General features: G+C 37.9%; 1 protein-coding gene and 1 pseudogene across 1 annotated transcript; both read right to left on the bottom strand.

Annotated features, from left to right (window-relative positions):
• Window positions 1–293: 293 nt before the first annotated feature.
• Window positions 294–3,596, bottom strand: LOC113321162. Its single transcript, XM_026569049.1, has 6 exons — window positions 3,456–3,596; window positions 2,457–3,223; window positions 2,277–2,367; window positions 1,874–2,145; window positions 1,624–1,777; window positions 294–951 (listed from the first exon to the last, which is right to left on the bottom strand). The coding sequence occupies exons 2-6, from the start codon at window positions 2,946–2,948 to the stop codon at window positions 929–931; spliced, it is 1,032 nt and encodes a 343-aa protein (XP_026424834.1). The 5' UTR covers window positions 2,949–3,223; window positions 3,456–3,596; the 3' UTR covers window positions 294–928.
• A 3,440-nt stretch (window positions 3,597–7,036) lies between these two features.
• On the bottom strand, window positions 7,037–8,998 carry LOC113321694 (annotated as a pseudogene).
• Window positions 8,999–17,044: the final 8,046 nt, after the last annotated feature.

Raw genomic sequence — 17,044 nt, 5'->3', positions numbered from 1 at the left:
GAATCACCTGACCGGGATATTTCCCTTCAAAGCACGGTTAGATAGAAAGTGACTTAAATATATGATCACTCAACCAAGGGGAAAGTGTAACCTAAACGGGACACTATTAAAAAATCAAGTCGATGAAGGCATCAGATTAAGGAGAGAATGGAGATGTGCCATACTCAAAGTCCAACACCGTAATAGATGCCCTATCCAATTAAGGAATTTATCACTCCTTGGCTTTGTCACCCATGGTTGGACCAAAAGCATGCGCAAAACCTCCCCCAGAGCCACAAGAATAAATGCGCAAGGAAACTATCATCCATATAAACAACGGTTTCAAAAGAAAGTACCATTTCCTCCCACACATATGAGGACTTATCAAAATATGAGTAGAAAAATAATGCCTCCAACACATAAGAGAACTTGGTTAGCATACTGACTAATCAATCCAATTAAAACATTACCTCGCAAGTAGCACGATGACGTACCAAACAATGTTTTTCTAAACATCACCTCAAAAACAGCAAAGGGTGTAAACACAAAGAGAAGAAAATAAGAAGTTCTTAAAAAAGCAAGGCCTATACGGGCAAGAGAACTGAAGAACTTAAGCCTTCCCATCACCAGGAACACCTTGATCAGTGTCCATATGATCGTCGCCCTCGGCAGTATCAGGATAAACTAGCTCGGACTCAGTCTCAACAGGCGGAGGCGGAATCACAATATTGGAAGCAGCAACCGCAGCAACTCTTTGGCACTCACGAAGGATGGCAGCCTTGCATGCATTTGTCATCATAACCTTGTACTCAGCATGAAGATTGTTCATGTTCTTATTCTTATCAGCACGTTCAGACTCCATCTCTTCCTCATGGTTACTCACCAATTCATTGAGATCTTCATCAATACTTTTCCTTGCTTCCTTCACTTCTTTCAACTGCCTCTCCAACTATGCATTACGCGTAAGGGCCTCTGCAGGAGAAATAAAAGGAGACAGTTAACACAAGGGACAACTCACAAAGCATGAGATGTATAAAATCAAAAGTTGCTAATAGGCAACCTTCATGTTCAATTAAAACAGAAGATAGGGTCTGTTCTACTTGGGACTTTTGATTATCTAAATCACTAATATGTGCTTCAATAGGAGTTATAGCAGCATCACCAGCCGGGCAAGATAACATGTGTTTATCACGCTCCCTCTCAAGATGGATAAAATCTCGCTTAAGACATATTAACTCTTCTCTATCGTCCTTTGCCTGCATCAGTAGGGGAATATGGTCGGACTGCCACTCAATCAGCCGATCCTTCTGAGTTCAGAGTAGCTTGATCTCATCCGAACGAGCTACAGCCACCTGCTTAGCTTTATATAACATCGCACGAAGCTCAACAATGTGATCTCGATAAACATTCACATCTTTCTGAATTTGTGCATTCTCATGTTCCAGGGAATAAATCTTGCACTAGCGAGAGCTTACATCGAGCTTTAGATTGCAAAGTTTCCTAACATGCCTATGAACAGTATTATCTATCACCTCATCCAAATATTTGACGGTGGCTACCAATAGAGGGACTAATTCAGAACTCTAGAACCTGTTATGGAGTTGACAAAAAAAAAAAAACTTAGACAAAGGAGAAGTTAAATACCTTCCAACTCTTTCTTATCCTGGAGAAAGGACAAGGCCTCCTGCTTAGCCATTTCCACGATGAGACGCAAATTATGGTTCTCGTGCTCTACAGCTTTGGCTCTCTTCCTGGAAACACGAGTCTCAGACAGCATACCAAGCCTCAGATTGTTGCTCTAGTAAATCAGACAACATCACCAGTTAGACAAACTATAACCTGGGCGATAATAACTTACATACTATTACAAATATAGTCAAGTTTTAATCCATACCTCATGCACAAGCTGATGCTGAGCGGACTTCGGCAAAGAAGTTAAGATACGAGCCTGCTCGTCCTCACTCAGCCGAGCATACTGATCCGAGCATAGCATTTTCCTCGCCTCTGATCCTCCACCAAAAACAGTGGAAGACGAACTAGAAGGAGCCGCTGGAGCAGACGGAAAGCCACCAGCAAAAGTACTTGGTACGCCAGTACCAACACCACCACCACTTGAAACCACATGAACAATATCACCAACACCACCCCCAACCCGAGCACCTACATCTGAAAGAACACCCGTATCAACGAGATTACTCTCCTGGGGCATCCCCACATCCGATAAGGTAGCGGTGCCACCGGGATTGATAGGATCATCCAAAAAGGCTTGGTCAAGATCATCAAAGAATGCATCTCACCAAACAATGCACCAATATCAACTTCCATAGCATGTTCTTCAACCTCCAAAGGAGCATTAGATGGCCCAGAACCATCAGCAACCCTCCTCCTCTGCCAAAACAATCAAACAGCGTCAGATGCTAAGGCATAAAACAGGGGCAAGGTATATATACGTTACACAATAAGACAATATTTTATACCTTAGAATCCTCAATAGCTCGAGAAGTTTGTGATGAACGCCTTCGAGGAGGGACCCATTTAAGATCCCATGGATTGTAAGGTGGAAGATGATTATGCATCTCGGGAATCCCAAGAAGAACATCGCCAGTCTCATCCCAGCCAAAAATGTAAGGCCCCACAATGCGGAGAGGAACTAAAAACCACTTGGGCTCATGAGTCTTGTGAAGTGTAAAATTTCTATGATAGGGAGGATCCAAATCGGTCATGGGAGGGGGACCTCGGAGAGGACGCTGAGATCTAGAAATCCCAACTCCAAAGCCGTCAAACATATCGGACTGTTGACACCAATAGTTCTCCAGGAAGGTCGCAGGTGTATACAAATCCTTCTGAGAAGGAACGAACTCGTTCATCTCGTGCTCAGTAACTTTGCTTTGACTTCGCCGAGAACATTCTCGTGCGATCCTATAAAAGTTACCATTGGGTTGAAATATACCTCGCTGGGGACTAAGCATACAAAGTACCTCGTACTGAAAGGAATCTAGTGGGAAATACAGAGGAAGGCGAAGCCCAGTATAGAGCTGACCCGCCGCCACGATGATCTCGTTGGGACGCAAGGGTTATCCTCGAAGAGTTTTTTTTCAAGACGCCTGCCTGACCCTCCGCACTGGCAAAAGTGACTTGAAATCTCTAAAAACGATACTTAGTCTTCACCATCTCCAAGAAAGCGGCATCAAACATGTCGGAAGAACGACTAGTACTCGGAGTTCTCATCGGTCTCTTATCAGCACTATAAAGAGTGAACAGAAGAAAAGAATAAGAACTTATGCCAGCAAAAAACTGGCGAAAACATCAAAAATAAGAGGGAAACAACAATAGTGATCCCCAAAGAAACTTTACAGTTGAAAAACAATGGCAAAGAACCACTGATGGTCACATAAGAACTATGCAGTCCACAAGAACAGAGTAAACCACCGACGAAAACAAAAAAAAAAAAGAAAAACAAAGAAGAAGGACCATACCGTCTTGGAGGTCGAGATGGAGAGTTTCTCCCAGACATAATGAACTTCTTTATAGAAGACAAGAAGTTAAGAAGGAACAACAAAGGACAGAGGAGAGAAAGAATGAAAAAGTTCTGAACCCTAAAAACAGGAAATAAAAACATTATTCTCTTCCCCCAAAAGATTTTATAAGAAACCAATGGACAAATAACCGGTGCCTTAAATCCAACAAGTAAAAGCCCACTAAAGGTGCAGAGGTGGCGAAAATCTCGGACGTGGCGATAAAGACGGGACGGTTACGAAGTTTTCTTCCCATCATGTCCTTGGAAAGTTGCAAAGAAAAGGAGCAAAATGTGAGGGTAAATTACCCGATGACCACGTGTCAACATCTCAAGGGATGGTATCATGGTAAGGTGATGAGATAGAAGCATCGAATCACATTCAAAAAGGTGATTTTGTCTGAATCGAGACGCCTGCTACAACGTTACATGAATGACGCGTGTAAGGAGTGGTCTAATCGACTCAGACGGTCAAGTCTAAAAAGAAGGACCGCATTTAATGAAGGATCAGAAGAGGCGTGGCCGAATCTGCATCGCATCAGAAGGATCGGGAGATCTATATTATAACCCAGGGATGATGCAGCACGAGGTTCCCCAAGGAAGAGCAACATGATGACGTACAGGACGAGACGACTCGGAAGGAGAACCAAGCAGGCCATCACGAGGGATAGTATAGAGATCGTTCGAAGTAATAAGAAGATGCACGATAGCTCCACCAGCTCGGCGAGACCAGGCCTTCACGAGTCTAATTTTCCTATAAATACCAGTCCATGTAGAAGGAAATGGACATGTAATCTTAGATGGTCTTTCTACAGAGAATTCCTGAGAGAGATCTAGATAAAGAGAGAATGAGAAATCTAAGTGATATTTGTAGCTCTTTCAAGGATAAGACCTTAATCAATAAAGAAAACGTCTTCTTTTCCGTGGACGTAGGTCTTCATGGCCGAACCACGTTATATGCTTGTGTCAATCTTTACTTTTCGTGTTCTTTACATCTTGTTTATCTTTGAATCTTGAATGTTATGTAGTTTATAGCCTTTAGATTTACTTGGATGTAATCATCAGAAAATATGCAACTACAAATTTGATATGCAGATCTACCGTGTGCATGAAGGTTCAACTAGACCATTGAATACAAGCTCTATTATTGATTGCACTGCAACTGTAATGTTAGGTAATACATGCGGTTCTTCTTTGTTAAGCAGACTTGTGGTTGTAATTGTTTACATGCACGTACGTTGTACTGGGTCAGAATTCAGTAATGAATTTTGCCAGACATTAATTTCCAGATAAAAGTAGATCGAAGGATGAAATTTGTCCAACAATTTACATCCCTATCATAAGTTTTAAGATTGCAGACAGACAAGTAACTCAAATCAAATTATTGAACAACCGACACTCATATCTGTGAGTAATGTAAGTGGCACGTTTGTATTAAGTCTTATGCGGGCGTCATTGAGACTTATTACAAACGGACGGATTTAGATTGCTAGGGAGCTAATAATCAAGGAGGGTAGACTCTAGGTACAGATACTATCAGCTGACAAATCTTAATTAACATGGTTGGCATTTAAAGGGTAAATTTGAACCAATATCCAGGGTTGGCACCGATAACTTGGTATGTGTCCTAAAAGGCCATTCACTAAAATATGTGTAAGGTTAACTAGTTGCCGAGCTCGAGTTTTCTTATGTTTTGACAGAAAAAAATAACTTCGGGCTTAAAGACAGCGTATACAAGTTCGAAAATTATGAATACAGCTGATGAAAGTGTCTTTGTTTTAATGGCTGAAGGAATCAAACGACATTCACTAGCTAACAATACTCGAACTACGGTTGACCCCTCACGTTTATTACCAGATCAAACAATCCAGCTAACTCGTCTTTAAGTTTCCAGCTCATAGTTCGATGTCGAGTCCGTGGCACTCATTTTAACCAGCAGGTCCTATGTGCGTTATCAAGAAGACAATCGTGTCACTTACATTATTAACAGATGAGGGTCGTTAGATCATGGGGTTAGATGGTTATGCCCTACTAAATTTATTACTGAATCCGACCCAGTATACACTACATCTTAGATTGTTATATGTAGATCAAAACTCACACGAATATCATCCATTAACAGCAACGAAGATGCACAACAGCTACATATGAGTCAGTGGCCGAGGCAGGAATTCTGGTTGTGTGGGGCAATATTAAAAAAAAGACTTTTCACCTTAACTAATCTATTTTTATTGACAAGCAAGACATACCGGTTCACGTCATACACAAGTAAAACAAAAATTAATGTAAAGGATAAATGAATTTTTATCTAAAGAAAAATTAATCGTTCATATCTTGACTATCAGGTCCTGATTCAGGTTGAGAAGCCAATTGATTATCATTAATCAATACAGGAGCTGAATCCTCTCGCCTAACTTTTTTGAAATATCTTTCGATACCTATTCAAAAGACAAAAATGAAAATCTTACCAAACCAAAAGTTACCATCATACTTAAGATAAATCCAACCGGGGCACCGTGTTTATCATACTAGGAGTTCTTTGACAGTACGATAACTTTGATTGATAACTTTATACTTGATTAATTGGTAGCATATGGCATATTGCAATATTCATATGACCACTAAATTCAAATTATATTAACTTTGTCCGCTTATGTAAACTAAAGGAGACAACTAAATATATGAAGACTATACATATTACATCATCAGATCATCTAATGTCTTCTTAAATACCGATGGAATAAGAGTAAAAATTACATACCTACTGCATCCCTTTTACTTTTGTTGTGTGAAAAACTCTAAAAGCTTTATCTTTTTTAGCCTTTCCGTCTCCCTATATCCTCAGATGGGAAATTTCCTCTCTAACTTCTAACAAAACGCTGACTACTCACAGCTTAGTGTGGAAAATTTAGGTGGGTCCGGAGACCCACCTACATTTAACATAGCTCCGCCCCTGATATGAGTAACATATCCATTCTGTTGCCCACCCGAAGGAAGCTTCAACACCCTTTTCTTCTAATTGTTATTTAGTTGTGCAGTCCACTTATGATGGTCTTGCCTCAATTATTTTTCCTGTAAATATATGCGTCGTTATAGCAATGGACATTCTCATACTCAGATATGATAACTTTTTTTCAGGTTCTCTATCCAAAAAATTTCAGTGCTTCATCATGCATGCATAGGGTTATAATAACATAATGTTTGCATTGTGTTGAAATGAAGGTGAAGCAAGACTGACATGGCGCGCTCCAGATACAGTCAGTCTCGCACGATCTACCACATACATTGTTGTCTGGTAAACTGTTAAGAGATGACCACTTGAACCTTTGCGTAGAGCATAGGATAGACGTGCAATTTCAATATACCTCAAGTTGGCAAGGTCAGGAAAGACTTGAATAGCTACTCACCATTTTAAGTGCAGTATAGTTTCAATATGCCTCAAGTTCTATAGATACAGCAAATGCTTTACATCACCATTCAAGTGCAACTGGTTTCTATTACTTCTATTTTGAACTAAAAAACCTGTAAACTTGTATCCTGGAAGACGGAAAACATAGATTAGGCAAGAGCATAATACAAGCTTTCGGTATACTAGAATCTCGCGATCAACAGAAAATGGGAAAAAAATACCAAGCATGATAGTAAAAGTTTACAGGGATACATACGGTTTAACACGTCCATGGGCCTAATTACTAATTCATAAACCACAACATAGCTCCAATGGAAGATGTCTCATTTCATATCTGCATCCAAAACATGGAGAGCTTGGAAAGCACATTCAATCCCAAAGTTTATTTCTTCCTCTGTCAATTTTGTATCAATTACACATCAAGGTTGAGCGGATCGAAACGGCTTCCCAGGTCAAGTAAGAATTGGCCATGGAACAGCCAATCCAGTTGGTCGGTCATATCAATTACTTTGCTGCCGCCACTGCTAACTACCTCCCAATCCAAGCATTGGATCACAGCAGCCAGTACTGCTGGTCCTTGGAGTAGAGATAACGAAATCCCAGGACACCCTCGCCTCCCATTACCAAATGGAAGGAATTCAAAATGTTGCCCCCTAACATCCTTGCTCACTCTAATTTGATACTGATCACATTTGCATTCAACACCTTCAGGTATCATAAACCTCTATGGTCGAGATTCTAAGGGATCGTTCTAGTACTTAGGGTTCCTATTGATAGACCATACATCAACAAACAACCTAGTTTTTGCTGGGATCTTATAGCCTCCTATCATGCAATCTTGGGAGGATTTTCTAGCAAGCATGGGTGCAGGAGGGTGAAGACGAAGCGCTTCTTTAAAAATCGCTTGACGGTAAGGAAAATTTGGTAGATCAGATTCATCCACCAATCTAACATCTCTGCGCACGCCTCAATTTATCTCTTCCCTAGCTTTCTGAAGCATATTTGGATGATTACTGAGCTCCCCAAGTGCCCATTCAGTAGAAACAGCTGATGTGTCTGTCCCAGCCTTCATGATATCCTAATTAACCACAAAATTAAGGGAGAATATGTGATTATAATCTGAACAAGTGAACCTATACCCCTTAATAACAACCTAAGTTAACCATGGCCAAGTCCAATTTTACGTACTCACTACACAGTGTAGTACTAAAAAAACAAATCACAGAGTTTAGCAGCAAATCTGAGAAAGTAAAAGAGAAAGGGACTACCCAAGAGGAAAGCCTTAACATTATCTCTGTTAAGTTTGACCTCTGAGTTCGTATCTTCTGATACATCAAGTAAGATATCCAAAAAATCTTTCACCTTGTTATTACTGACATCACTTGGTAATATTTTTTATTTCTTCACGCTACTTGATGATTCTTCCAAGCAAGACACCATATCTGCCTCTTATATCAGTGGATTTTTTTAAGAAACCCTTGTAAATCTAGGTTTCCTAGAAACCCAAAAGAATCTGAGACATTAAACAGACCAAAAATCTCCGTAACCTCCCTCACGAGGAGACGAACTTCCTCTCCGTAAGCATCATTTGAGTAATTATTCCCAATCAATAGATTTCTCTAACAACAGCTGCACTAAGTTCTATCTCGTCTATCGAATGTGGCAATGTTTCTTAAGAGCCTGGCCACCGATGAACTCGGAAAACTTTTTCATAAAACTCCAGACAGTTCCAAAATTAGTTGAAGCAAACCCCGCAGAGTTGTGAGTGAGGTAATCGATGGCGATGGTTACAGGACGTGACCCAAAGGTAAGTTCATCGGTCATAAGACACTATGCCAATTCAGGAGAGGAAACTATGACACGTGGAACAGAAGAACCTAGACAAGATGGAAGAAAGGACCATATTGGATTGCGAGTTTCTAAAAAGAACGGTAAGGAACAATATCTATGAGGTGCATATGTCCAATGATTGGTAAGCCTATCGGACCCGTTGGGAGTCTACATTCTACTCTATTTTTGAAAGAAATGATAGTCCCAAGCAGAACAACAGAGAAAAAAATGAAGCCAATAGCATAAAAGAATAGGTTAAGCACCATTATTCCAATCAATGCGCACCACTTAGATCTTTTATACATATCTTAAGAAACATGATAATGTATCTGTATATATATAAATCTTGGCACGATAATATATTTTTCGGATTTCAGTGGTGTAAGTCACTATAAGAGAATTATTGGCGCACTCGCAACTAACACCACCATTATATTAAACTTAATATAACATTTCAGTTGTGTCACTATAAGAGAATCAAGCTAAGTTTATTTAAATCCCATTAGGAGAAATAATCCTTTTCATTTTCAGCAAAGTAAAAGCAAGATAACAACATCAAACAATCTAACGTAAACAAGGTTCAAATTGGCAACATTCAACCATCAAAATTTCCCATAATAACTGTGCCTAATGTCTCATATGTATTCATCACTTGCTAAGTTTGCAAAACTTTAATAAAAAGAAAAACAGAAACATAAAATTTCTTAAAAGATCTTACCAACCTCAATTTCCCAATGACCCCTCCATATCTCTGGTTCAACTAGTCTGACTATCAGCCATTTGCGAGAAAACCTTAGTAGCCATCATGTTATCCTCGAAATACCGATGATAAGGATGATCTTTCGGAACCAATTTCTGATACTTCTCAAATGATTTTGCAGCTTCCTCCGTTTTCCTCAACAAAATATAAATAGTACCTTGACATAAATAAGGTCTAAAATCTCTAGGCTCCTCTTTAACAGGCTCATGATAAACATTCAAAGCTTCCGAATAATTCTCCTTCTTACATTTCTCCATTGCATTCTCAATTCTCCTCAACACATTCTGTAACTCCCCAGTCTCTAATTGAGACGCTTCCATTACTAACCCATGATATGCTTCAACAGAGAGCTGCGAACCCTAACGTCACCGCTTCTGCTTCACCTATTGAACTCTGCAAATGAGATTTCAGTAACGTCCATTGAGGGTCAGATGGATCAATGGCCTGTTGTTTTCCATTAGTAATTTTCAAGCTTTCAACATCATTAGGAAGTGAATCAATGGCCTGTTGTATATCATCAATGAGTTTTTGTTTCAACTTTGGTTTCTTCGATAGATTCGAAGGTTTCTGGAGGAATTAGATGCGATTGAGATGGTGAAGACACCATACATGCGGTTTTAATAATTGGTGAGAGTGGATTTTTGGGGGTTTTATCAATTTGGGGGTTTTTGTTTGAAGAAAAAATGAAGCTTTTAAGGATTATGTTTGATTTTGAAGGGGGTTTAAGGGACATTGAAGAAATAGATACTGAGTTGGATGACAGATTCAGTGGATTTTGATTGAATTTTGTTAGGGATTCCATTTTCTAGGGAACAGACAGAGAAATGAATAGCTGAAACCTTGATTCCGGTGAGAAGTTAAATTGGTTTTGGGGAGTTGGGACTAAATGGTCAAAGTCAGTCAAAATGTCAAACGAACAAATTTGACTCTGGTCTGAGTCCGGCTGCCAAGGCGGTTTTAGAAAGGAAAAAAAATGATGGAAAAATGGGGCTTCCGTTACTAACCCATGATATGCTTCAACTGAGAGTTTCTATGTAACAGTAGGTTCTGTAACAGTTATATCTGTGACAAACACACGGCTTTATACTCTTTCCTCTCTCAAACACCTTTTTAAGCAATGAAATCAATTTTTGAGTGGATTTCCAACATGAGTTGGACCCTATTTCTGGGGCGACGGACGAAGCTGAATTTCATCATGTGGTAAATTAAATTAATTATTTAATTACTATTTGCACTTATTTTTAATGAATTATGATTTCTATTAATTACTTGTCACTTTGTTTGATGACGCATGCTTAGTTCTAGGTAATTTTGATGCACCATGCTTACAATCTACAATTAATGTTTTACGAAATCTATTTTGGCAAAGAGTAGAGTTAGTATTTCTTTTACTTTTGAGCTATAATTTCCTAAGATTAATTTTTGAACCACTTGAATATGAAATACAGTGAAATCCCGAGCCCCAGTAAATTCTTCATCCCATGACATATTTTATATATATTTCTTTATTTCTAGTATTTTCGCATATTAAATCTAAAATCCATCTCATTAAGTCCGAGTGAACGACAACCGTATTACCACTATATAAAATTCGATCAATTTTTGGCGCCGCCGACGCGGACTTGTGTAAAGATTTGTTTTTAGGTTTTATTTTTATTATTATTATTTTTGTTCTTTTTTACGCCTTTTGGTATTTCTTGTTTGTTATCAGATTTGGAAATGAGCTAAAGAAAAAGGGAGAAAGTGCTGAAAACAAAAGCGAAGCCAAAGAAGGAAAGAAAAGAGAAATCCAAAAGGAGTGAAGAAGAAGATTTTTTGTATATAGATATTTTATTTTATTTGATTTTTATAAACTGTAAATAGGTTTTTTTTTATTTTTGTAATTTCTTATTTTTGGACTTTTTGAACTTTATTTTTGGAACATTGGACATTAATATTTTTAAAACCCTAAGGAAGGGTGAATTAAGTAAAACTGCTGCAGGGAAGGACGGCGATTACGATATCTCCTCGGCCCCTCAGGTTCGTACATGACATAGGAGTCGTGGCCCGAGTCGACTTCAGCGGTTCATCACCCGTCTGGTACGGGAGGTAAGACTCTATTCACCCACGAATCCCCTGTCAGTGGGTTTTATTTTGTTTTGAGAATGTCAAATTGGTACAATAGCCAATACAACGAATATCCAACTGAACAAAATGGACACTACTACTTTGACCATAGTGTGAATAGTGGTTAGGAAGATCAACCTTTTGAAGGTTACGGGTCATACCATAGTGAGCCCAATTACTATCCACATGCGCACAGGTCATACGAACAAAACAATCTCCTTATTTCTTTACAAGAGTCTCTCAATAGTTTTAATGAGTCAACACAGAAGTTTCACTTATTTATGAAAGGGACTTATAATATTCCGCTTCCAGAAGAGTCCGTAGAGCAAACAACTAAGATGTCTCTAGAAGATTCCCTCAAGCAATTAACTGAAAGTACAAATAGGATTGTGGAAAGACTTACTCAAGATAGTCTTAAATTCCAATATAGTGTTCCCAATACCACCCTTGAAAATAAGGATAGTTTTTATTCACATAATCAAGATGACGAGGTTAGAATTGGTAACACTACTTGTTTAGATGAGGTTCGATCATTTTCATATAATGATGATTATGATGAGGATAGTATTGATGAAGAATCTGAAATATGTAGGCATAGTGATCAGGAATTTGTTACTCCGGTTGAGTTTTATAATGATAATGTTATTTCTAGTACAAATCCAAATAATTTTAATAATTATTCACCTATTCAAAAGGACGAGAATTTGACTAGAAATATCCCCATTTTAGACGATGTAGTATTTCCTTTTCACGAAGCCAACGAAAGTTTAGAGGAACGAGTTTATTTTGAATCTAGCGATTTAGAAAAAAATAGTCTTAGACAAAGAAAGTGAACTTGTAGAGATGTGTGAGGATGAACCTGACTTAGAAGAATCAATTGACCATTTCTAGGAATCTGATGACCTAGAAATTAGGGAAGTTGTGACTAGTCTTTCTAGAGACACTGAAAACTCTAAGTTTGTGGGTGATTATCATTCTCCGTGTGCTTTAACTCTTAGAAAGATCCCTCACTTGGGACTTGATATATGTACCTCAACCATTGTGCCAGATTACCGTCATACTAGCTCTTCCGAACCTAATAATGTCCAGGAAGAAGTTCAGTTGTTAGAAACCCATCATATGGTTGATGTGGTTTACCCAGGTGATAATACCCAAATTGACTTTGTTTTCCAACCAAATATTTTTCAACCAATTGTGGGAACGTATAAGTTTCAGATGTGTCAATTACTAAATTTTAAGACTAAACCTAATTACTTTAGGATATTAGGGTCGACACATTTGCTTAAGAATGACCATTATTATGGTCAACTATGTGAGTCAAACCTGATTGACTTTAAGGATCCGAAGTTATTTCGGTTATTATTATGTGCTTTTAAGTTTTTATTTGAGTTTTTACAGACTCTAGAACCTAAACATTCGGATCTAACTTATGAGGAAATCCAACCCATGGAAATATTTTATATAGAACCTGAACCTGAACCATAACTAAATGTAGTTGTCTTAAACAGGAAACTAGACAAGGTTGTGCTTTATTTGTTAATTTTTTTTGGCATGTTGCAGATTCCTTTTACTTGTGATAGCTCTATTTGGTTTTGGTGATCCACAGTTATTCCGGTTATTACTTTATGATTCTATGAGGTGACTAATTCCTTCTGATGTCTGGCTGAAGACTTTAAACTTAGCACTTCTTGGGAGGTAACCCATGCTCATGCAATACGATAATATCTTTCTTTAACTCTTTTGTTTCAAGCGGTAACAGTTTCTCCTTGTTCATGCTTTTAATTTTATCTTTAGAACATTGAGGACAATGTTAGATTTAAGTTTGGGGGTATGGGAGAAACTTTTTAGTTGCAATAAATAAACTCCGGAGCCTAGAAATTTATGTTTATTAATGATGGCACTAACCAATCTAAGTGTATGGAAGCATCTTGGTTGTAGGAGTTGAGGAACCAATCTGAGTTGGATGGAAACATCTAAATAGAGTCTATTCATAAAAGCACAGAGCTCAGGTGTTAGGAAAAAACATGGTAATTTCGCCATATCTCGTTGAATCCTTTTCACCTTCTGTTTTTATTTTTCTTTTCTTATAAGTGATTTGGTGGGGCACAGGATTCAAGTTGTTACCATTGCTAGGGTGAAATAGAGTGATTGAGATACCAGGAAAAAAATTTGAAAAAAAAAAAAAAAGAGAAAGAGAAAGAAAAATGAATTGAGACCAGACCATCAGACCAACCGGAATAAATTCAATAAAGTCGACCATTGGTGCCCTTGTATTTGCCAGTTGTGTTGACCTATAGTTAGGATTATCACCCACTGGTCCCCTTGTATATGCCAGCTGTGTTGATATTAGTCAGACTGGTATCTCAGTCCATTAGGATAGGTTCATCTTGGTAGAGGCCTTCATACATATATGGGAAACATCGTTCACCTTAAAACCATCTACGTTTTTTTCTCTACATCCATCTTATTAATCTTTCCATGTGATTTGTTGACTCCGGTTATGATATCCAGAAACTACCCGAGTAGAGCTCTGTCACATATATATGAATTTGAGTATGCTTGAGTGCAAACTCGTGTACAGCAATTGGAACTTTGCATCAGGGTACTTCCTCCTATAGTCAATGAGAGTATGCCAACCAAGGAGATTTTGTAGTGCCATTCAAGGTTTTGCGTAGATAGCTAGGGTCTGGAGTAAAGGTTTTGTGGGTACACCTCTGGTAAACCCTCCTGAGACTATATCTTGGTCACTAGGGCCACCTAGTGAGTTAGGATTTTATTTTCTAGATTAGTTTTGCTCGAGGACTAGCAAATAATAAGTTTGGGGGTATTTGATAGACACATTTTTGTGTCTGAATTGTCCTCAGTGTTTGTATTGTTAGTGCTTGATTTTGTACTTATTATGGTATTTTTATGGTTGCACATGTGTTTTTATAGAAATACACAAAAGTGCTATTTGAACCCCGGAGGACACCTACTATTCAGACTCTCATTTTGGATAAGGGGTACTTCAATTACTAAGGGGAAACCTCACTGCTATTTGCACCCCGTGTGTGCTATTTACACCCCATGGCTATTCTTACCCCTGGTCTGGATAAGGGGAACCTCTCATCTTCATCGTTTGAATACATTTTTGGCGGGAGAATTCTTCACCACCTGCGTAATTCTCTGGGTCGATATTTGGAAGAGATTCTTGAGGAGTTTGTCTTGGATATTAACTGGCATCAATCTTGTACTACAAAACAGGGTTGGTAATACTTTTTGAATCAAGAAAATAGGAGATAAACACCGGTTTTGGATAATACTGGAGGATTAGTTTCGGATATTCTGTTGATGATTTTGAAGATACGTGGGACCTGAGATGAGAGAATTGTATGTTGTTTGATTATATCTAAATTTGTAAAGATGATTGGAGACATTATAGCATCTGCATGAGATAAAAAGGGAATATATCCTTTGTTTTTACAAAACAGGGCATTCACGTACGAGAGAGATACTCTGGATTCTGTGGAGATATTTTAGAAAGTTTGTGTATCCCTAGAGCGTGTTGACTCAATCATATGCGTGTACCAGCATGTTTAGAGTGTATCTGCAGCATTTTAACGCATGGGAAGGCAAGAGGGGAAAGAAAATATTTTTTTTACTGCCTGAAGTATGAAGAGATTATTCGTAGTAATGAGGAGATATTCGAAGGACTGTGTAGTATATATAGAGCGTTGGAGTATCAGAGAAGGTTTATGGAGAGTTAGGAGTGAAGTTCTGGTTCGTAAAAGAAGTTGCAGACGAGTTCTGCACTTTCAGGCGAAGAAGAAGAAGAGGAAGAACACAAACAGCATATTTAGACAGTCGAAGAAACCGTTGCCAATACATTCAAATCCAATAACTTTGTAACAATTTTTGTAACAACCATTTAGAGTTCGCAACAGTCTGCTAGTGTTTCTCTGTAATAGTGGGTTTTGTAACAGTTATATCTATGACAAACACACTGCTTTATACTCTTTCTTCTTGGAAACACCTTTTTGAGCAATGAAATCAACTTTTGAGTGCATTTCCAACATGATGAGTTAGACCCCATCTCTGGGGCGACGGACGAAGCTGAATTTCATCATGTGGTAAATTAAATTAATTCTTTAATTATTATTTGCACTGATTTTTAATGAATTATGATTTCTATTAATTACTTGTCACTTTGTTTGATGACGCATGCTTAGTTCTAGGTAATTTTGATGCACCATGCTTACAATCTACAATTAATGTTTTACGAAATCTACTTTGGCAAAGAATAGAGTTAGTATTTCTTTTACTTTTGAGCTATAATTGCCTAAGATTAATTTTTGAACCACTTGAATATGAAATACAGTGAAATCCCGAGTCCCAGTAAATTCTTCATCCCATGACATATTTTGTATATATTTCTTTATTTCTAGAATTTTCGTATATTCAATCTAAAATCAATCTCGTTAAGTCCGAGTGAAAGACAACCGTACTACCACCATATAAAATTCGATCACTAGGGATGGCAATGGATAACCGATATCCGATATCCATTTCCGAAATCTGACATCCTATAGGATTTAATCCGAGATATCGGATATCGGAATCGGATATTCTATCGGATATTTCCTCTTAACGATATCGGAATAGGATGTTTCCGTTAGGTTAATATCCGATATCCGATAGTCTAGGGGTGTACTTGTAATTTCCTACCCCTAGGTATATGTGTCGCATGTCGGGAGAGAATAACCCATTTCATTCATTCTACCAAAATTCCGTTTTTTCTCATTCTCTAACAGTGATTCACTGGTTCGTGATTTGATCGAGAGAGGGGGACTGAGCGATCGATTTGATCGTGATTTGGTCGAGAATATTTATGATTAGAGACTCTCAATCAAGAAGTAAGTCATTGTTTGTGTTTTCTATTATTGTTTCGTAGTTTAGGTTTTTTTCCCCAAATCGATTGTGTATTTAATTGTTTTTGTTGTCTATTATTGTTGCGAATAGCGGATTGTAGGTGGGTTTGATGTATATTTTGAATTATAAAAGTGTATGATGTTTAATTTTGATTTTAGAGAGTTAGGGTTTGTGATGTTCTTCCCTAAATTAGAAATCAGGGTTTATAAGAAGAACTTAGAAGGGAAATAACTGTTTGAGTTTCTATTGGATTTATATGAATTTGAAATTCTTTGTTGTATGGTATCAAAAAATCAAAGTATTTGAGAACTAATTTTGTTGATTGTTAACAAGTTACAACAAAATGTAAATATCTAACAATACACTTTTTTTGGATTTCTAAATATTTGATGCTAACCAAATATTTTGGAACCCACGTATCTATCTTGTTTAACCTTATTTCTGGCATATATATACACAAGCAGCAACCTGTTTCTCCCTACAATTGTAAAGTTCTACTCTTCGTTTGCCTTATCCTTTTTGAACTAAGTTTCTTAGC

This window comes from Papaver somniferum, chromosome 11 (assembly GCF_003573695.1).
Source record: "Papaver somniferum cultivar HN1 chromosome 11, ASM357369v1, whole genome shotgun sequence".
NCBI lineage: Eukaryota > Viridiplantae > Streptophyta > Magnoliopsida > Ranunculales > Papaveraceae > Papaver > Papaver somniferum.
Note: the sequence above shows the minus strand (reverse complement) of the source record. Positions and strands in the feature narration are given on the sequence as shown.